We start from the raw sequence: 22,035 nt of genomic DNA on the forward strand, positions 1-22,035 counted from the left end.
AGCAGCAGTTCTCCCCTCTAGTCCCTCAGATACTCCAGTCGGCACAGCACATTCCCTGGCAAACATCTGCCCCTGTACCAGGAGTGCCCTGATCAGCACATCACCCCCCTGGGAGATTTAATTGTACATCAGACAGTCTATGCAGCCCCTCAATTTTAACCTTTTCCACGTGCCATGGACTGGATCTATGCCACCCACGCTGCAGCTGCCAAGAGGGAGATGGTGAGTTTGGTAGCTAAGGGAAACCTTGGGTCTGGCCCGCAGAGCTAGCTGGGAATCACCAGACATTTGTCAGAACAGGCTGTTTTCACAACAAAATCTTCCATAGGGATGTATTTGCTTCAGCCACAATTTCTGTGGAAACCTACCTGGTTCCCTTCCCACTCACCTGGTCACCTGCCACAAGCTAGGGGTCCCTGCTACATGCAGTTAAGAGCTAGTGCTTTGATCTTTCTCAGGTGCAACGAAGATTTTCTTTGGTCTGGCCGTTTCCCCACGGAGAAGAAATTGTGGGTTCCAATCAGACCTACCAGCCATAGGGACTTAATGTGTTCAGAAGTGGGGATTTCAGAGCACAAGCCTACAGCAGATGCTGAAGAACCCCTGGGGTCCTGGAGACGATGACACATGAGCCCACACTCTTCATTCATCCATGAAAGCAGGTTGCTAGCAGCTAGGTATCTAACCGCCCCCTCTTATTCCTCTCCCTGGAGCAGGACTGCACTGAAGGTCACGACTGAGCCAACACAAAACTAACTGCCCCCCTTTACCCCCACCACTGTACCCAGCACTGTGGAACCCCTCCAAAGCCAGGGCAAAAGAAGGCAGACAAGTGGCCGTCAGGCACCACACAGGACCCCGGGGGAGGGACGCAGAGGTTTGCAGGCACCTGCCATGTTGATCTCAGTGAGCGAGTTGCGCGTGGAAGACCCCACTGCCGTTAGCAGGTTGGCCGACTGGTCTGTAAGGTGGCTGCAGTGACTAAGGTCAAGCCGTGAGAGCAGGGGCATATGGCGGATGATAAGCCGGAGCGTGGCATCAGTGATGTCCAGGCCAGCCAGCCGGAAGTCTGTCATGTTGCGGAGTTTGCTGCGATTGTCTTGACCTGCGGAGGTACGTGGAAAACAAGTCAGGTCATAGCCACCCCCGACTGGCTTCCCCCTTCACCACCTGTACGCGAGACAGGAACTTCTAGTTAAGTCAATGCAGCCCAACCACCCGCAACACTACCTGGAAACCGCAGCCCTCAGAACACTGATCCCCAGGAAAAATCCCCATCCCACTGCAGCCACATCTCCCATCCCACTATCTGAACATCCCCACCTAGAGACCTTCTTGTGCAACCACACCCCCCTCACCTGCCCCCTCCGTCCCCCCCGTATGACCCAGGAACCAACATACTGGGTTTGTCTGTTGGAGGTGTGAGCAAGTCCCGAATCTGAGGGTCCTTGATTCCTACTGCCCACCGAAGATCGAGGGTCCTGAGAAGGGGGCAGCTGGAGGTACTGAGCGCACAGACTGCAGACCAGGAACAGCCTGCTAAGATGAGGTCTTTCAGGCCTGCCATGAAGAGGGGGAGCCAGTGAATCAGGAGAGCCCTGAACTGCAAAACAACCCGTAGCTTCCTTCCTGACCCGAGACAAACAGGACCCTTTGTCCACACCACCCGTCAAAACATGCCAGTGACTTCCCTTCTCGCCCATAGCTGGGGGTAGAGAAGGCCAGGACAGGATGTACACAGACCTAAATTCCCATCTGATCCTGGCAGAGTAGGGCTGCGGAGATCTCCTGTCTAACACTGGGGAGACTGAGGAGGGGGCACACTGGAGGACATGGAAAATTAACAGCCAGGGCCCACTTCTTCATGAGACTCAGGAGATCCACAAGGACTCCTGGGAGTGGGCAGAACCACGAAGATACAAGAATATCAAGTCCTAGATCACCTAGGACATCAAATGGCACAGGTTATGGCCTGGCACCCATGGGCTGGCTGGTTCCGGGGCCGCTCCGTTTTACCCTCAGCATTCCAGTCCACAAAGAAGGGCTAACCCCGCCTCCTCCCGCCCAGGCACAACCTCCGCTGACCTGGCAGCCTATTGACAAGCCAGGTGAGCTGTTTTTTGGAGATGTTGGTCCAGCTGAGGTCGAGGCTGACCGGCTGCCTCTTGATGATACCGCTCAGGGCCTGGGGAGTGATGGACTTGCACCTGCTCAAATCAATCTTCGTCCACAATCTCTTGTCGCAGCACCTAACACACAGAGATGCAGGTTGGACAGGAAACAACCCCCACTCCCACCCCGGCGCGAAGGTGCTCCAGTGGTAACATGCGCCAAAGAGCTGCGTGGGGGCCAAGGGACGGGCTGGGCTACTCAGACTGCTGCAGACACTTGTGGGGATTGCACCCACATTCCCACAACTCCAGTCTGCTTCTAGACCTTGTGCTAGAGGAGCCATTTCTGAGCATGCTCATATGGTCAGTCATCTTAATGGAAGGGCCAGGCTGCTCTGGGCACCAGCAGTTGGTTCTCTCCGTACACTGGCTATCCTAAGGACAAAGGGCCACCCAGGAGAGAAGCCATAAAACTCCACAAAGCCTGAGGGTTGGAGATAGATGAAACGCTCAGGACCCCACGTGAGACTTCACTGCAACATTACAGAGGCCAGGGAGTCCCTGGTCCCACTGGACAGTGCCCTCTACAGAGTTAGTGTGCACAGCCAAGAGAGTTCCAGAAAGCCATCAGCAGAGGAGTGGTGGACAATGGCTTAATCACCATCCAGGCGAAGAAAGCGCAGCTCTAGTTATACGAGGCCTCAGCCCAGAGCGGAGCTCAGGAAATGCTCTCTGCTGGAGAGCACGGCTAGCTGGTATTGGCCCAATGAAGCCATTCCAGGAGAGCGGGGCTGGCCCAATGAACAGCACAGCAAGCTTCCAGCACCAGCGTACCTTACCCGAGAGCCAGAGAGGGAGAGCGCCTCTGCCAAGGCTCAGTACACGTCAGCTGCGAGTGAGCTGTGACTGCCCCCTCAAGGGCTAAGCTGGCAAGATTCTCCCCCATTTGGTCACAACCAGCTGGCGGGAGGCAACTGCCCCTGATGAAGGCTGGGATGGCCCCAAGCCCCACTTACCATTTGTACCAGGTCTTGCACACCCGCATGCACACGCAGAGCTCTCTGCGGCTGAGGTAGCGGAAGACAGACATCCACACCTCGCGCTGCATCCAGCTCTCCTCGCCCTCCTGCGCCCGGCCGCCTCTGCCGTTCAGCCGGGCCGCTGCGCCCTCCTCTGCACCCTCCTCCTCCTCCTCCTCCTCCTCCACCACTGCCTCGTCCTCAGCCGCCTCCTCCTCCCCAGCCCGCTGGGGCGTCCTGGCTGGGCAGTGGCGCACGACCACGCGGGGAGAGTGCCGCAGATTGGTGGAGGCAGCGGTGATGGCCTGCAGCTTGGGCACAATGGAGGTGCCGTGGAGGTCTTTGGACGGCCTCTGCAGCGTGACCGTGAGGTAGGAGCCGTGGAGCTTGGCCTTTTCCACCTCCGACAGCTCCTTCTTGCCGCTGGGGTTGTTCTCTTTCTCCCGCACCATGGTGCGCTCTGTGGCCTGGAGCCGCAGCAGCTGCCGCCGCTTGAAGCGCTCGTCCCGGCTGGCGCTGTGGTGGTCACTGGGGCCAGCCCCCGGGGACGAGCGCGTCACTACACTCCGCGGTGAAGCCGGGTCGTGGATCAGCTGCAGCATGGAGGTGGGCGAGTGTGGTGGAGGGGTCAGGGGCTCCTCGCAGCTCCGCAGGGGCCGCAGGACTTTAGCCTGCACTGTGTCCTCATCGCTCTCCTCCATCTTCCGCTTCTGCAGAGCAGCCAGAGAAGAGGGGAGTTAGAACCTCACCCATCAACAGTGCCCAGGCAGCACCCCCACCCACCCTACCATTGGTGCTGCAGGCAAGACCCAGGAGACACTGCCAAGGCACTGACCCAGGGACCCACTCACCTGGGAAAGACCTTCTCTGGGCACCGAAGGGAGGTCCAGCAGCCCCCAGTACATGGCGAAGGGACTAAAGAGAGCTAGTCCCATCCCACCCTGGGCCCACTACTATTCATAAGGCAAGCCTGCCAGGCCCAGCCTTAAGGCAAGGCAGTTACCTTGGGCTCCCCTCCTTCACGGCCCCATGCTCCAACTGATTTCAGCACCTCTTGCCCCGGCTCTGTCCACATGCTGCCTTGGGCCCTGCTAGGCTGGCTCTGAGGCCTGCTCTCCCAATATGGACTTATACAGGCCAGGGTAGGCAGTGTAGGATTTCATTAGAAAGGGCAGGGGGTTCAAGCCAACCATTCACGCTACAGGTGTCCTCTGTACAGCCACCTCACACCCAGGCCCTGGCAAGTTCACCAGGCCACAGCCATGTCTGCTTTCCAGGGCAGGGCCAGCAGCCCTCTACCATTTGCAAAGCCACGTGCGCAGGGGAAGCAGTCAAACTGACAGGGGAGGCAGAGATTTGGAGGCTGGCTGGGAACAGCTCCTGCTGTTGAGTTATGCAATCAGGGTTCGGCTCCTAAACCACACCTGTGACCTGAACAAGCAGCCAGACTTTCAGGATGGCCCAGTACCTGTTTTGCCTCAGGGTGTGGTGGCAGAAGCCTGATGCCAGAAGGCTTTGCTATGGCCTCAAGGCTAACCGGGAACCTGCCCTCTTCCCCTGCTCGGCCCTTTGCCCAGCTGCCCAAGTTCCTTGCCGCCCAAGTTGCAGGCCCACCCCTGCAGGAGGGTCCCCCACCTTGCTTGCCTCTGCTGGGCCACTGCTCTCTGGGGCAACAGGCAGAGTTCTACGTATGAGCTGGTAACTGTAGTTCTGCCGCCTGGGCGGCGCTGCCAGCCTCCACGTGGCCAGCCGGCGCCGCACATAGTCTGCTCGCTGCTTGGCAGCAGGCTCTGGGCGCCAGTGCCCTTTGAGGAGTCGTTTCTTCTGCAGGATGCTGGAATTGGCTCGCTGACGGGCTCTCTGTGAATGCCAGGGGGTGGAGACAGCAGAGCTATGAACCTGCTCCACTGGAAGTTAGCAACACGCAGCTCCACCAGTGCCCGCCAGTCACCTGGCCCCACCGAGAGTCCACAGCGCCACCAGTGCCCACCTGCCTGACGTGACACTCAGTGCCTCTAGACCATCAGCTCCTGTTGACCCCACGTGACCATGCAAATACACGCACACGTGCCTGGCTCCTGCTCAACGCTCCCTGCAGCTCAGTGTCCAGTGCGACTAGCATGCCACAACCAGCTGGGCTCCCCACACACTGCCCTGCCTGAGAAGAGCTGAGTGGGGTGGGCTTTCCGAGGGCAATCCAGGAACCCCCATTCTCCCTTCACCAGGCAGGCTCCTCTGGGGCTGGGCGTGAGAGTGGGTCTCCTCTTACCTGGCCCTTCTCCGAGTCATCACCCTGGTAGCACTTCGGACACTCCCAACAGTTGGGCAATTCATCATTCAGCAGCCCTTCCCCATCCATCTGCAGACGGGAGATACCAAGCGGTCAGGCACCACTCTCCAGCCCACTGCCGCTGCCCCGCAAGCGTGGGCCCAGAGAGCTCCTCCCCATGCTGCTAGGCCCACCTCACCTGCAGACAGCCAGGGTGAACGATCTCATTGCAGATGCAGCATTCCATGAGCTTCTTCTCAAAGTCCTGTGAATCCTCGTTCTGATCCACCTCCCCGCAAAGCGCGCACGTGACTGAGTGAGGCAGCCTGGGCTACAAAGGAAGCCGAGAGTGAAACCAGGAAGACAAGCACCCCAAAGGCAGTGCCCAGCTCCAGGTGGTCCCTTGGGCTCCCCCCACTTCTGCTGTGTTAAACTCACATTTGGCGTGGAAGGCTCAAGCAGATTCAGCTCAGCCCCTCCCCACGCGGCCAACCACGGCTCGCCCACGTGTAACTTGCTGCAGAACTCACCGCTAAGCACTGCCGCAGGACACAGGACTGCTTCATGCGACCAGGCCCCCCAAACTTCTTCATGTCCCTGCAGTAGTGGCACATGCCACACTCGCCCTGCATGCAGGCCTTGCATTTACGGCACCGCACCCTCCTCCGCCGGGCTCCCGACACGATCGGAGACACTGTGGGCCTTACAGGCACTGGGCGTGGGGCTGGCTTCATGGTGTGAGGCTTGGTGATAGGGATAGTGGGCAGGCGCACCTTCGGCCGGGCCTGGAGCTTTAGCTAGCGATGGAAGTACAAAGCAGAGGTCACAGATCAGGAAGTTCATGGCTCAGGTTTGGGCAGCAGGAGCATCTCAGCAAGCCTACGTCTCGCACCTTGCATGCTGATCTCAAAGGATTCCACGCACTCAACCTAGTCAGCGTTTTCCACATTTTACAGAGTGGGGAACAGACATGGCCAAGGGAAGGCAAGATCAGACCCCTAGACACGCAACTGCAACAGACTCGAGTCAGCTGGGAAGTCGGCACTTTCAGACCATGACTATTTACAGCACTTTACCAAGCCATGCCTGACTCTCCTCTTCCCTTTGAGCCAGAGCTGCAAATGGGCCCCTACATCTCACTGTGACCTTAGAGCAGGAGTGGGTAAACTGTTTGGCCTGAGAGATGCATCTAGGTACCAAAATTGTACAAGGACCAGGCTGGGAAGACTCTGCTCCCTGCAAACAGCCAGGCAAATCCTGGTCCACATCATGTCTAACCACCACTGCTCCTTGCCCCACCCCCACCCCCAGGACCTCCTGCCTCGTAACTAACTCACCTTGCTCCCTGCCACTTGACACCCCTGGGGACAAACATTCCCTCTAATCTTTTCCACACAGGTATGGATTTTTATCATCCACTTGTGGAATAAATTGTGTGTGTACTGAAACGTGCAAACGTGCACCACTGGCAGAAACACAAACAAACCTATCTGTGGGCGCTCTGCTACTCAGCTGGTTGGAATGTGAATGGCTGCACAAGTGCACAGCTTCCAGGAAACACTGACTGCACTGCCCAGCTGGAGCTGCAACTGTGCTGCTCAGGCATGGGGGTTGGGAGGGTGGGGAATGAGGCTGTCGGGGAAGCCTGGGGTGGCCTGATCAGTAGCCTCCCCTGCTCACCACACTACCAGGGGTGGGTTGGGCTGTCTCCTCCCAGCAAGGCTGTCCTGACCTGCTGCTCGATGGGAGCTTGCAGGATGGATGAGGCCCTAGGTCTGGAATTTGCCCTCTCTGCGCTCACTGAGCTATGGGACAAACTCATCTCCAATGGGAATAAGCCGTAGACCCACCTGGCTAAAGAGCCTGAGTGCAGAACATTTTGTGCCTCCCTTTCTCTGAGCCAGGAAGGCAGATAAAGTACTTGGCCAACTGCTGATGCAATCACTTGTGTTAGAGGGGGCCCATTATCCAGAACACTCACTCCCTCATGGGACCCAAATCCTTGCTAATCAACTTATTGGCAGGTTTTAAAAAAAAGGTATTTAAGTCCCTAGCTCCGAGTTACTTTTAAAAACATAGGCCTTACTGCCTGTTCCCATGTGTCTGCTGAATAAGTTCTGCTAACATTTCCACCTATGAGAGGTTTCACAAAATTTTTCCTGTCTCCTCCCATCCACAATCCTGCAGTTAAGCAGTTCTGAGGAGGCCTGCTAGGAGCAGGACCCCTCTCCTATGGAGGGTCGCTAGACAGGGAGGCTCCAGGGCTTTGCTGACGATTCTGGGTGGAATTGCCTCTGAAGCGGCAATGGGGAGAAGAGATGTACTCATCTCAGAGCTGGAAGGGACTTTGAGAGGTCGAGTCTAGTCCCCCTGCCCTCACAGCAGAGCCTATCACCATCCCTGACAGTTTTTTTTTTTAAATCTATTTGCCACAGATCTATTTTAAATCTATTTGCCTTAGGGGTCTGGGGCCCCTAAGTGGCCCCCTCAAGGGCTGCACTCACAACCCTGGGTTTAGCAGGCTATTGCTCAAACCACTGAGGTATCCCTCCCGCCCACATGAAACCCAAACCAACAGCAGCCAGTGGGGCAGAGGGACAGCCCAGCCTCTTCTTACCTTGTCTCTCTTGGGCCACTGGACAATAGGGACTCCTGTAAGTGCCAGTTTGGGATCGCTGCTCGCGTGCTCCTCCAGCAGCAGCTATTGGGCAGTCAGAAAGAGAAAAGGAAGGAGACAAAGAAACATGGGTCCATAAGCAAGGGAGCAAGAATGGCTGCCAGCCTGGCTCTGTCCAGATGCCAGGGAGAGAATGTTCCTTGCCCACACCACTGCGGAGACTGTGAAGAGACATCCCTCCACTCCACCCCCCCGGCTCATCTCCACAGCAGACACACCTGTTCGTCATTAGCTGAGCTGAGCTGAGCTACACCACACCAGTGATAGCTATCCGCCCATTTCAGCCCAACAAGCCCTGGCACACCATACTCGGGAGCGCCTGGGGACAAGTGCTTTTGAAACAGTGCGGGGCAGGACAAGAGGAAGCCCAGCCCCTTTCCCCCAGGTGCCAAGTCAGAGCCTGATGCTTCCCTGTAGTTCAAATGCTGGAGGCAGTAAGTACACAGAGCGCAGAGGGGCCAGTCCCTGCTGTAGTTCAGGAGGCAGCGATTCTCACACGGGAACTGTACAGCGCTGTGTTGGGTGCCAGGTAGCTAGAAGCTTCTTCCCACTCCGCCTTCCAATCTGGAGCTCACAGTAATGAACAGCTCCAAAAGGCGGGGGAGCTCAGTAGCTTTGAGAACATCCCCAGGGCTGGCCCTCCTGCTGTTAACTTGAGGACATCACCCCGGGGCCAGGTGTTAGCGACAGGCGCCTACAACACCCCCTCCCGCCCCAGGGCACTTGGGCTCCCAGTTCACAGCCTCCTGCCTCTGCTCTCCACCCCACCCACCCGGATTACCATTGCAGATGTGCTTTATTTACTTGGCTGTTGCTATGGCTACTTTTTTCAGGAGCCTCCCACTGGCATTCCCATGTGCCAGGCAAGGTGCCAGGTGGGAACGGGGCACGGACTGGACTCTCACCCACCCCAGGGGATGCACGTCACCTAAAGGCAGGCTCTGCTCGAGAGGGCCGCTTGCCAGTTACTCCCCCGCCCTTCTGTAGAGGCTGTAGGGCGGGAGGGAGGAAGTGGCTGCCTCCACTCCCAGAGCAGTGCAGCATGCTGCCCACAACCAGACTTTCCTCCCCCAGCCAGCCTTCCCATGAGCACACTCTGAAAGGAAAGGTCAGGGTCTGGGGGCCGTGCGCACACACACGCCTATCAGAGCAGGGAGGGGAGAGGGAAATGCACTCCGGGGGTAGCTGTTCAGGCACGCACACCCGGCTCTGAGTGGGAGGCGGCACACCCTGATCTATCATCCAACACGGGGAGTTCTGGGGCAGGGGGCAGTAACTGTGTCCCTTCTGAGCTGCTGTGGGGAGAGAGGACACCGACTCCCAGGCCTGAAACACCCCACTGCCAGGATCCCAGCACGAGCTGAAAATGCTCCCACGGAGGGAACCGGGGAGGAGGTTCCCACCCCAGCACTCCCCCGAAAAAAGCAGCACGGACCCCATGAAAACAAGCGGACCCCAGCCGGAGGAGAGGGGAAACCGGAGCTCCCTGCGGGCGGCTCTCCCGGAACAGTGCCAGCAGCACGGTTCTGCGGAAACGCGAGTGGGCAGCTGAGTGCCCCCCACTGCCCAGGTTTCCCAGCCACCCGCTCCGGAAGCCCTGCGAGCTGCCTGACCTTGCGTGCCACGTCCCTCCGGAGCTGCCGAGACTGTGGGGGTGAAGTTTCCCAGCCCCTTTGTTTCTCTGCCTGCCCTGCGAGCGGCGGGGCTCTGCCTGGCTCCTCGCCCTCCGATTTACCGTGCAAGTCGGCCGTCCCCCGCCACTCGGGGAGCCGTTCCCAGAAGCCGCCGCCGCCGCCGCCGCCTCTCCCAGCTCAGGCGGCTGCTCGCTCCGTTCCAGCCCCCGCCAGCCGCTTCCTGCGCCCGCAGACAATGCTGCTGCGTCACCCACATGCGGCTCCCAGCAGTGCTTTGCAACGGAAGATGGCAGAGGAGAAAGAGCCAGCGAGCGAGGCAGCGCGCAGAGGGCAGCTCCGTTCTGCTGCAGAGTCAGAGGGGGGCTGGGACCAGCGGCTGGCGGCTCGCTGATTGGCAGACGGGCCTGCTCGAGGAGCCCCCCTCCCCTGTCCCCTCCCCTCACCACTGCAATCGGAGAACCCCGGGCCAGACCCCCGAGGGCTCCGGCAGTGTGGCGGACTCGGAGAGCAGCAGCCAAAGCCTTAACCCCTTGTGCGCGCTGCGGCTGGCCGGCGTTTGTCCTTGGCTGGCGCGGGGAAGGGCTGGCTCGGAGCGGGGCCCAGCCCGACACAGCGTGTCCTGGCGGAGGGAGGAGGGAGGGCCGCCCGCTGTGCTGAACCGGCATTGAACCTGGGGCCTCAGGATCTAAAAGCGTGAGCCGCAGCTACAGCGGCTCAAACAACGAGTTGGGTGGCCCCGCCTTTTAGCCGAGGCGCCTTGTTTTTGCTGAAAAACACTAACGGGGGACCCCCTCGGAGACCTACTGCAGCTCAGAGCCCCGGTTTGTCGCCTTTTGGAGGTAGTTGCAGCCTCAAACCAATATGTATGTCTCCCTCTAGTGGCAGTCAAAGAGCCATCCTGGGTCAAGTAGGGCTGGTCTACACTAGGGGAGAAAGTCAACCTAAGGTTGGTAACTCCACCTGCTATAGAATTGCATGGCTGGAGTCAGTCTACCTTTGGTCCAATTTTTCCAACATTCCCACAGCGGGAGGTCAACAGGAGCATTTCCTTGCAACTGCCAGGAGTATGGGGGTTGACAGGGTTCAATTTAGTGGGTCCATACCAGACTTGCTAAATCAAACCCTCGAAGATCAACTTCCGGCATCAGCCTAGTGCTAAGGGTATGTCTACACTTACCAGGAGATCAGTCTGGTCAGGGTCAATCTTCAGGGGTTTGATTTCACTTGCCTAGTGGGGGATATGCAAAATTGAACTATCAGGGGGTTGACTGCTGACCCCTGTACTCTTCACTCTCAGGAGTAAGGGGAGGTGTTGTGACCTTTGCCAATGAGGGTGGCCAGATAAGTCAATTGTAGATATGTCCACTCCAGCTATGCACTTGCTGCAGCTGGAAGTGCATATCTAGGATCGACTTTCAGGTCTAGTGTAGCCCTACACTTCATTTCAGCGGCTGCACTAAGGGAAGTGGATGGAAGCGAACTTCCCTTACTCCTAATGAGGAACAGGAATATCGGAGCCAGCGGGAGTGCCCTGTAAATTCGATTTAGTGCATCCTTACTAGCCACAAACCAAACCAAACTCCAGAAGGTGGACAATGGGTGGGTTAATCTTCCGTGTAGTGAAGGTGTACCCTCAGATACTGACCCTGGCAAATTAAATACATATACTTTCTTACTCATCTCGTACTCATCACACAATCAGCTATCATGGAGGAGAGTCTGGGTAGTTGTCTACTCCACTTTACAGGTAGACAGGGAAGATTTGACCTTCCCTCTCAAAGCATGAGAAATCATCCCTGCTTCATTTCTCCAACAAAACCATTTCACAAGCTACACCTTTGGCAGATTTCATTGTACATTTCACTCTGCCCTCTGGCATGGGACAAGCTTCCCATATAAACCGCAACTACCTCTCTGCTGCAGAGGCTGCCTGTATTTCCTGCTTCTGGACAGCCTCCAGCTCTCTCCACCCAGGGTTCCTCTCTGGCCTAGTCTTGACTCCAGCAGAGGCTCTCCTTGCTCCAATATCAAAAGGAGAGGATGTGACAACCAGAAGTCTAATTCAGCAATGTGGGCTTCAGAAACCGAAGCCCTTCGCAGCTCTTTAACAGAGAGGGGAAAGCAGTTCTAGACACACAGAACCTAAAGGCAGAATGGTGGAGAAGGAAGCCTCAGTGATCCCGATTTACTGCAGCGGGGCGGGTGAAGACTGGAGAGCAAAAGCTTACACATCCTGCTTTGAATGAATGGTGACTATTATGTCCAAAGAATGGAGAGGTCTGCTGGCCCTGCAGGCAAGGAAAGGAGTTGCTGCCTATCATGCAGAGAAGGAGGATTTAGGGACTGCAGAGGTAACAGAAAACAGCAGATTGCTTAGAGATACAGAGAGCAGTTCTGGACAGCAGTCATATTCCTCCAGGAATGATTAACATGGCTACAGACTGGCAGCACCCAGACCAGAGAGGAGATCCGGGATATGGGACCTGCAGGGTAGGGAATATCTTGTGTGTCTGTACAGCACCTGGCTCAATGAAATCCTGATGCCAGCTGGATCTTTTGGCCCTACCAGAATATACACATTTACTACTGCAACTACTAAGAGGTCCAGTCTTGGGTTTATAAACAGTCTATGGCCAATGCGCAGATAGTAGACAGACTTCCCTGACAGCCCATTGAACAGCTACACCACTGAGAAACCAGATACCCCACTGAGACTTTGGGGGACACTGTGCAGAAAGACTGAAGGATGATAGTGATTGGAAAAAATGGGTGTGTAAGAAGCATGTTATAAGCATAAAGCAAGAGGGAGGAGGGAAAGAACCTTGTTTATTATTGTGACCAGATGAGGCATAAACTAATGGCTGCCCTTTTAAAAATGCACAGCTGCCATTTTAGGTTATATACCTCAAGAGGAACCGCGTATTAGTGATGCGCCAGTAAGCGTTGCTCAGACATACAAGGCTTTGCATGAGGATCAGAAAATAAGACTGCTGCTGCATGAAGGGAGTTTTCTGACATTTCTTCTTTGCAAAGAGATCTGGACCAAGCTCCAATCTCCAAGCTGTATTTATAAAGGACAAAGATTATGCAGCTCCTAAAGTACATCACTATTTTAGGGTGGAAACACCCCTTCCAATAGGGTAAAAGGACAAGGGGGTCAAATTCCGTAGGTTATCTTAGCGCTTAGCTTGTATAGTGATTCAATCACAGGCCAAAAAGGAAGGAATGGGATCACACAAAGAATTTTTGGGGTGCCAGGAAAAGCTAAAAAACCAAGACCTTTGACAAGCGAGTAAGGCAGAATGGTGATTAGGAGGAAGATGAAGATGAACATGGTACAACCCCCGAACACTAATGTTTTACAGTCAGAAGACCTCACTCTTCAGCCTCTGTACTCCAAAGCAGTGTTGTTCCCTGTAAGCTGAGCACTTGGGCAGCCACCCAAGAGAGATTCAAATGCTACCCAGCTGATTAACAGAATACCCACAGCCAGCAGCCCGTGTTTGTGGTGGTATGCATGAATGCACATCAAAATTATTTTGTACATGGGTGGAAAAAAGTTAGAGGGAACATTGATTCCAAGTGGTAGAAGTCAGGTGTACACCAGTGAAGGATATAAATTATGTCCAGAATAGGATCACAGCAGAGCATGCATCATGGGGCCCACAAAGGGAAGGAATCAGTAATCCTTAAGACATGCAGAGGAATGGTCCTAACAGGTTGGCAGACCATTCCATAAGAAGGACATCTACAAGAGGAAACCCAGGCCAGGACAGCAGTAAGACTGTATTGGCCTGATTTATATCAGCAAGTAGAGGAATGGATTCCAGTATGGCATTAAAGTCCAGAAAGTTGCCTTTACTAAGCAAAGACTTTGATGACAATCATGAATGCTGGAAGACCACTAGAATGCAGTTATTTTGATAACCAATGTCTAGTGGCTCTTAATGACTGTGTACCCCAAATCATTTCCCAAATGTGACATTAAAAAGCCAGCAGGTGGTAAGTGCATTCATTTAATTGTTATCACAAACTACAGACACTAGAGAAGTCTCATGCCCAGGGTTATGCAGTCAATGTTACACACAGTTGGAAATAAAAGGGATTCAAATGCATTCATAGGTTAACAACCCAAGAGAAAGGTTTAAGAGACAGTGGGACTCTAATGCTGTGTGGGCAGTTTGGGATAGGTGACCGCTCTCATGCAAATACTTCAGGCATCTATAGTTTTTATTTTGTTCTATTATGTCTGACAGATGTGAGGACCTCCACACATTCTAAAAGAAACCTGGGAATTGTAGCAAAGCTAGGAAAGGACAGCGAGGTAAGATCATCAGCTGAGACCCAGATTCTGCCAAACAAACAAGCTGGCATCGGAACATTGTAAGGAAGCCCCTACTTCTAGTGAAATGAGGAAGCAAAACCTAACTAATTCCAGGACAAAGGGTTTTACTTAGTGTTGCAACACTTTAAGTTACTTGCAGAGTGGGAAGGACAATATCTAAGTTTGGAGAAAGTGAAGCTGATAAGTTATCAGACAGCCATCCCAGACAAACATGAGAGGTCGGATAGATCTTAATGCTTTGGGAGCAGTACAATGACCCAGAAAAAGGAGGAGGACTGAAAAGACAGTCTAGAGTTACATCAGGAAGAATCTTATTTGAGTCATACCTCAGAGAGCCAAAAACAGCAAGGGAAGACTGGAAACTACTAGCAGAAAGACCAGTAACAACAACAATAGGTACAACGTGTCACCACTGAAGAACTCCACTCAGACACAGCAATGATACCATTGTATTTCAGAAAAGATGGCAACAGTTCAGCAGGAAGAAGTACAAACCATGCTGAATATGGAAGTTATTGAAACAAACAACAAAACAGGCAAGAATCATAGTCCAGGTTCCAGAGAGATGGGAAAGTCTGCTGTGATATCTGCACACTAGACATGGTATGTAAGTCTTGATTCATCCTTTGTCCCACATACTGAACTAGAAGCATCACTAGAAGCTCAAAGTTAAGGTTCAGTTCAATTTTTCTGCATCATGCAAAACACCCTTTGTTTTCCATAAAGAATAGTGCATCTCATGTCTATTTTCTCAGTACATAAGCTAAGAGTCAAGATTTAACTTGAGATTTTTGGATACAAAACTGATCAAGATTTATTTAAAATTTGTTAAAAATGGTCCCTTTAAGTCTTCTGGTAATTCTACCTCACATTTTAATGTCTCTAAGGGAAAGCTAGAGCTTTAAAATTTATTAGTGGGTTATTTCGATTTGACAATACTCATTCATTTTCCCTTTATCACGTTTGGCTAATATTTTTGATGACAAGTATATGCTCCAGAATCAAAGTTTTCATTGGAAGAAATTTCTACCCCTCATGGTTGTGGAGAAAGTCTTGAAACTATGGACTGTTTCTTTACTAACTTCTAAGAGGTTCTTTCACAGGAGGTAGAATCTCTGTGCAAGTGCCCAATTGGCTCAGGAGTCTTATTGCATGCTCTGGCCAGTCTGCTCTGCTTGTCACCTGCAGTCTTTTCTGTTGATCTGCAAGGCAAGATCAACCATGTTTTGTGGATTACCAAATCTAGGTAAGTGTCAGAAGTTCTGATACTCTTTCTGGAGTGTCCACCAACTGACTTACAGAAAGCATCTGGTATGCAATGAAATTCACAAGACATGACAGTAAATTGGTGTTATCTTCGAGGTATTCTACAGGCAGTACACCTAATCGGAAGATACTCAATAATATCCCGTACTCAGATCAAGATTGCAGACTCTGCTTTCACAATTCTTCTATTAAACACTACATTGTGTGTCAGTTAATGACACACATACATGACAAAGCCACAAAACCAAAAAAGAACAAAAGTAAAACCATCCAACAGTACAGTCGTCTATGCAGACAGACCTCTCCACCAGCGTTAACTGTCAAACTACAGCCCCCACTGGGACACCAGCTGTTCAGTACTCACCAACCCAAGCTGTAAAGAGTATGTTTTTTCTAAAGTTTGTACAGAAGGAATGGGGTGGGTATCTGGTCTACCTGAGATGGCAGGAGCATGGATGAACAGCGGCTAGCAGGCTGGCAGCCTTAATTCTCCACATGTAGCACTAAGTTTGCCTCTGTCTGCTGCAGAAAGACAGATAGTGTAATGGCAGGATGGAATGATTACTGAGGAAGGGTGGGATAGAAACTCAGCTTCTTAACCCTGGTTTTGGGGTACAAAGTGGATGCCCTGGAAATAGGGTAGGCTAGAATTCCTTTCTTCCATCAGTAATGCAAGGTTAAACACCTGTCTCACGGTGGCCATCTTTGCAGGCCTACCTACTGCAAACCATCGTGGGAAACAGGGTGAAAAGAAGAAACACATAATAATCCACCTAGGAAAAACCTGCCAAAGATCACATAAGCTGGGCATACAACCAAACACAAATACAAATACAGCCATGTCCATCTGTAATGGGCAATGAGAAGCAGAAGAGATTGTGCTCCTGGAGTACTAAAGCAAGCACAGAGACTACACTGGATCAACATTTTTGCAGGGGCACTTGCAATTGGACCCCATGAGCCTTAAGATGATTTTCAGAGCTCATGCCTATGACTGCACCAGAAAAAAACCTGCCTTGGTAGAAACTGTCAGTCACACTGGCACCTCTAAAACCCTCAACAAATTCAAATGAAATTGGGTTCTGTTTTCCCTTTTGGGCCCAGAGATCCTCTCAGTATTTGGTAGTCTGAACACCTAATATTTTACCTCAGAAATATGAGCAAAAGGCTGTCATGTCAGTCTCCACTGGAAAAAGTAAGCACCAAATTAGAAGGCAACATTTACAATTAAATGGTCCCTAGCAGCTTAGGGCACATTTTAGGGGCACCTCTCACAGAAGGTCACCAAGACAGTGGACTCAGATTTAGTTTTACAGCCATCGATAACTACGCACCAACTTAGATCAATTGTCAGACTTCCTGGTTGTAGGCATAAGCTGGTCAGTGTCAGGGAGGATTCCCTGAGAGCGTCTCTTGGCCTGCCCCCAGCGAGCCAGGGGCATCCTGGCATTCCTTGCTTTTGTATACTGACAACGGCAGGCAGTGGGATATAGGACTCAGGTGGAGCAGCTCCAACGTACCTTCACGTCAGCAATGAGCGCATCCTCATCCTCTATGCCTGTGGGGACACATTTCTTGTGCAGAGGCAGGGATTCCAGCTTGTCCACTAGGCAGCGTAGGCCTTCCAGTTCAAACTGGGTCAGGTGCACCTTCCTGTACTTGCAAGGACTGCTGCCATGAGGATCCCAGGCCTGACCATTGTGGGATCCTCGGCTGGAGTCAGAGGAGTCCATGGACAGGGTTCTCTTCAGGCCTGGCAGGCTCTTGCAGCCTCTGTTTAGTTCATCATAGTCTAAGTTGGCACCATTAGCCACAGGGCTTGTGAGGACTGATCGCCTGGTGACTGGGCGCCTGGGCTCCCTCTCTGCTGCATCTTCCTCTTCATCGGCATTCCCTGGCTCTGAGCAGCTCAATTCCATATCTGGGGGAGGAGGGGAGTAGAGAGCAGTGAGAGGAGGAAAACTGCAAGCCTGCCAAGCTAGTATCTCACATGAGATTTGAGGATTTTCAGGCTAATCACCTGAAGGAGACAGGGCACTAATCTTCCTCAACCATCCAACAGAAACACATGAAAATGACAAGTGAGCGCACAGAGCAGGACACTCAATGGATACACCAGTGGCACCGATCTAGAGTTGCCACTATGGGAGAGTGGCAGCAGAGCAGCCTGATTTCCAATGGGTGTCAAATGCCACGCACCCCTTTCCCCTGAGGCTGGGAGAGGGGGAGGGTTGTGCACACCGTTGTTCCTACAGCTGTCCCATTAACATCTCTCTCCATTACTGCACCACATTCCATGGCCATGGAGCCATAGGCTAGAAGAGCAGAAGTCTGAGATTAGCAGGGTGCCCTAAACTGACTGTCATAAGCATCTAAAGAAAATACACAAATCGATGGGAAAGAGGAATCACAGGGCTCTGCCTTTGCTGGAACCCTCTGGATAGAAGTTAAAGCCCTGGAAATGCTACTGTTGTGATGAGAGGCAGTCTGGACATGATTTTTCATCTCCTGAGAGCAAGGTCTCATTGATCACCTTTTACTGGATTTGTGGCTTCACATAAGTTGCAGCAAACCCCTGCAACTCTCACCATAGAAGCCTAAAGATATAGCAACTTAATACAAGACACCATGAGGTTCTAGGCCTGTAACCAGATTAAGTCTGGCCATGAGCACAGCAGCAGGGACGGCAGTGCCCTTTCCCCGTTCACTACAGGCGGCACACCACTTCACTGGGTACGTAAACGGTGACAGCTTGGGCCACATTATCTGCAGCCCCTCAAAGCAGATATGGCTGGCCTAGCACTTGATGGGGGTAAAGGAAAGCTCCAAGCCAACCTCCTGCCTCCACCTTGATCAGGATTCCCTTAAACACGGCTAAACATGGGAAGTGTGACATTTAAGGAAGTGAATCTCCTGAAACCCCACCCCGGCACTCTGCTGCATTGTCAATGAGGGAATGGAAGAAACGCCTCTAAGTATGACAAGGAAGAGCCGGGGTCAAGAAACTGCTCTTACCCATGCTAAGTGATTCTTTCTGGAAGTCCTTGGTCAGGTGTGAATGGCTGGTGATGCAGTAAACATAGCGCTCCAGCACATACCAACACATCTCATAGTAGAATGGGTAGCGAAACTTATTTGGGACCTGCCAAGGGGTGAAAGACAAGACAGAGCTAAATGAAGGGATATTACAATAGGAACACACAGTGATGGCACTCCAAGCACAGCTACCTTGGTCCCAGAATGAGCCTCTTGCAGGAGGTTGGAATTACAAGTACAAGAAACAGCTCACACGGGGAATATTCCCCGTATCCAGACACTGTCTCACTGCAGGAAGCTGCCTACAGGCAGTGCAGGAACAGCTCACTCCCAAGCTCTTCACATGCTATTCTTGTTTAGGGTCACAGGGCTGTGCTACATTTGCCAAACAAACTCTCCCCCATTCTTGCAGGGACAGGAGTAAGACAAGCAATCTACACAACCTTTTAGCAGCAAGTATCATGCTTAGACTCACCCCAAGCTCAAACCTAGTATAAATTGTGTGTTATGAGAGATGCTTAAGAGGAAAAGCTATTGCAAATAAGAGTCTGCACAGTGCTTTTACAGTTCCAAGTTAAGAGTTGTGTGCTACCCTGGGAAGTTTTGAGCCCTATTCACAGCAATTAACTAGTGTGGATGGATCAGCCTGCAGACCCAAGCACTCCCGGCACAAGGTCACAAAAGGTCCTTAATCTCAATAATCCTCTCTGGCTGGTCAGAACTTAGCACTAGATTCCAAAGCAGCAGAGGAAGGAAAGTGAAAATGCAGAAGCACCGTCTTTGAGCAACTCCAATGACAAGTAAACTTCCCTTTCCTACAAAGGAGGGCTTGGAAACACTGGCTCAGATTCACTACACCCAGTGGCGTTCCCCAACCTGGAGCTGGATTGGAACTTGAGCCCTAAAAGTTAATAGCTCTATATCCCATTTCATCCACCCAACCCTTCCTTCCCCCCAAAAAACAGCCAGTCGTCCCATTTTCTGGAGACAGATCCTTTTGGAAACCTGGTAGCCTGTACTTCTTTCCTTACACTGAGGGAGCATCCCTGATTCAGAGGTTGCCGTCAGGCCCACCTGATGGTCCTTACCCGTGTGCGGTCTTCAATGCTGTAGATGCGTAACTGCATAGGGATGTTGAAGCTGTGCAGGAAGTTGCCCCCGAAAACCAAAGTGTCAGTGGGTGTGTACACCGCGTGGATCCAACCTGTTAGAGGAAGAAATGGAGCATTCATACACATCCATGCTCTAACACATGCACGGATGACGCATCCTCATACACCATATTCATTCAAAATACCTCTCCAACTCAGCCCCTGGATGGATGTTAACAGTGTGTGCCTAGAAGTGCTAATCCTAAACTTAGCTGATCCAGCCACCCCTACTCATATCTCAAAATCCTCATTTGTCACTGACTCCCTTACCTCCAAGCAGCACTTCTTCACCCTTTCCTTCTACTTTGGCTGTTAATCAGAGCCTAACGCACCAGTGATCTCAAACAAAAGCAGTCTACCTCCTCCATGTAGACATGACTATTTCTGATCACTAGAGTTTCCAGCAGGAAGTGATTGTGGTCATGGGTTCTCTTGGGTTGGATAGCTCCATAGCTACCCTTTAAGGAATTCACTCCAGTGAAAAGTTCAGTTTTCTGTTTTGCATGCAGGCCAGCTACAGGCCCTAAGTCAAACAGATCAGTGCACTGAGAAAAAGCAGAGCTGGGGTATGCACTGTTTACTACACCAGAAGATCTAGGATGCACAGATGTGTTCAGCAGCAGTGCCTTCTAAGCAGTGGTCTAATCTCTGATTCTCCCATCCTGTCCCAAGGTCCATGTAATTCTCCCTCTTTCATACTATTAGTCCTCTTCACTCTTACAGCTCTTTCCTCACTGACACCTTCCCACAACCAGCATGGAGGAATTTACTTTCTTCCAAGCTGCAGCAGCCCTGGGCTAGGGAAACATTACCTTCAAACTCTCTGATACCATCTCTTTCCTTTCCTCCTACCTTCCTATCATCCAGTCTCTTGGGAGAGCCATCTCTGCAACATCTAGGCTTAACACCACAAGTTTATGCCACTCGATTTCTTTTCTTCAGGTATCTTTCAGATCTGTTCTCCCCAAAAAACTTCACTTACTACCTTTTGTGAAAGCAAAGATTACAAAGATGTGTCAGCTTTCTTCATCTCTCCAAGTACCTCTTACAAGCCATGTCTTGACGGATTTCACCATGGGTTGCCATTGCCACAAGAACCCTCTAAGACAACAAATGCTAGGAATTATGAGCAGAGCTGAAAAATCCTGAGACATGTGTCCTCCATTCCTTGCCCCAGGAGGAAGCTGCATAATTGTTATTTATGTGCTTTTATTAGCCAAGGCAGGCTAGAGTGTCTAGCACTTGGGACAAAATAGGGCCCCTAGCTCCTGCAGGAGTTCCATGGCCTTGGACCAGGTCTCAGAAAGCTCTCAAACAAGCTATGCCTTGCAGTAGACCATTCACTTTGCCAGCACAGCTGAATGATCATTTTCAAGACATCCCACACTCAAATCATTAAGAGTCTTAAAGATAAGTGTTCATATCTATAGATTTTTCACAAGGATTAACTCTCATCCTTCTGCTTTATCTACCTTGTCTCTGTTCTCATCACCTGCTCTAATACTTACTTTGATCATACTCAGCTAATGTTTAAGGATTTGACACCTTTTTGTTTAACCTCTGCCTGTCCTGGCAAACTCCATCTGAAGCTTTGTTTCCACTCCCTGTAAGTGACTATCAACATCTCAAAAACAGAAGGGTTTCTTTTGGACAGATGGGCCAACTTCAGACCCCACTTCTCATCTGCTTAAAGCTCCCACATGTTCAGTTCCTAGCCCTGGAGTCATCCTTGACTACAAACCCCGCCCCCACCCCCCGGGTCTGCCACATTCTTGTACTAAATGTCTCTTTTCACACTACTGCAGCCTTGTCCCCACTACACTGTTAGCCTTTGAAGTCTCAAGATCCTCTCACCTTCACTCCTGCAACTCCCATTTTAAGGCTGCCAGCTCTCCCCATTCCAGCACTTGCCAGATGCTGCTACTTCCTTCTCACACATACCAAGTAGTACAGTCATATTATTCATTTCCTAAACACATGCACTCTCCTTCTCCCACCTTTCATTACAGGACACGGTCAAAACTGTCTGTATTTTAGGAACCTCCATGGAGTTATAGCTAAGCACAACACACCACTCTGCCTGCCGCCCCTCATCTCTCTCTCAAGACTATTCTTATTCTGCATCTTCAGCAGTTGCCACTAAACATCTTCTTCAGCTTCCACTACCTGGAAGAGCTTTTCTCTCTATCCAGCTCATTTCAAATATTCAGCTGCATACATCTTTCTCCTCTGCCTCTTACTTACTTACCCTAGCTTCATTACTTAGATTTAGTACCTATTTAACTTCATGATCCATCATGGGAGTGTGTATGAAAGATGCCACAGAGAACAGGGGTGTATCATATTTCCCCCTTTTATATTAGGGAGCTCAGGGAGAAAAAAATCCTGTTCTGAACTGCCATTTTTGGGTGCATCCCCAAGAGATTCTTCCTGCTCACTGCTTTGGACTTTCCAACCTCAGCACAGATCTTATTCCTTACAAAGAAAAGCATAAACACACATTTCCAGGATCCTCCCCCAGCCCCTT

At 51.8% G+C, this 22,035-nt stretch overlaps 1 protein-coding gene across 5 annotated transcripts in view; it reads right to left on the reverse strand.

Moving 5' to 3' along the window:
* The window catches only part of KDM2A (lysine demethylase 2A), a 65,105-nt gene that overhangs the window by 2,622 nt on the left and 40,448 nt on the right, over positions 1 to 22,035 (reverse strand). For 2 of the 5 annotated variants that reach the window (XM_074998073.1, XM_074998075.1), the window contains 11 exons: positions 19,432 to 19,561; positions 18,337 to 18,491; positions 16,842 to 17,242; positions 8,017 to 8,100; positions 5,930 to 6,196; positions 5,599 to 5,730; positions 5,400 to 5,489; positions 3,128 to 3,840; positions 2,086 to 2,249; positions 1,402 to 1,560; positions 890 to 1,105 (listed from right to left, as the gene is read on the reverse strand). In XM_074998073.1, the coding sequence (XP_074854174.1) occupies positions 890 to 1,105; positions 1,402 to 1,560; positions 2,086 to 2,249; positions 3,128 to 3,840; positions 5,400 to 5,489; positions 5,599 to 5,730; positions 5,930 to 6,196; positions 8,017 to 8,100; positions 16,842 to 17,242; positions 18,337 to 18,491; positions 19,432 to 19,561 (2,511 nt within the window). Of the gene's footprint in view, positions 1 to 889; positions 1,106 to 1,401; positions 1,561 to 2,085; positions 2,250 to 3,127; positions 3,841 to 5,399; positions 5,490 to 5,598; positions 5,731 to 5,929; positions 6,197 to 8,016; positions 8,101 to 9,689; positions 10,340 to 16,841; positions 17,243 to 18,336; positions 18,492 to 19,431; positions 19,562 to 22,035 lie in introns of those variants that run through there. The other 3 variants (XM_074998074.1, XM_074998076.1, XM_074998077.1) reach the window with 3 other exon arrangements.

Source organism: Carettochelys insculpta, chromosome 6 (genome assembly GCF_033958435.1).
Source record: "Carettochelys insculpta isolate YL-2023 chromosome 6, ASM3395843v1, whole genome shotgun sequence".
Taxonomy (NCBI): domain Eukaryota; kingdom Metazoa; phylum Chordata; order Testudines; family Carettochelyidae; genus Carettochelys; species Carettochelys insculpta.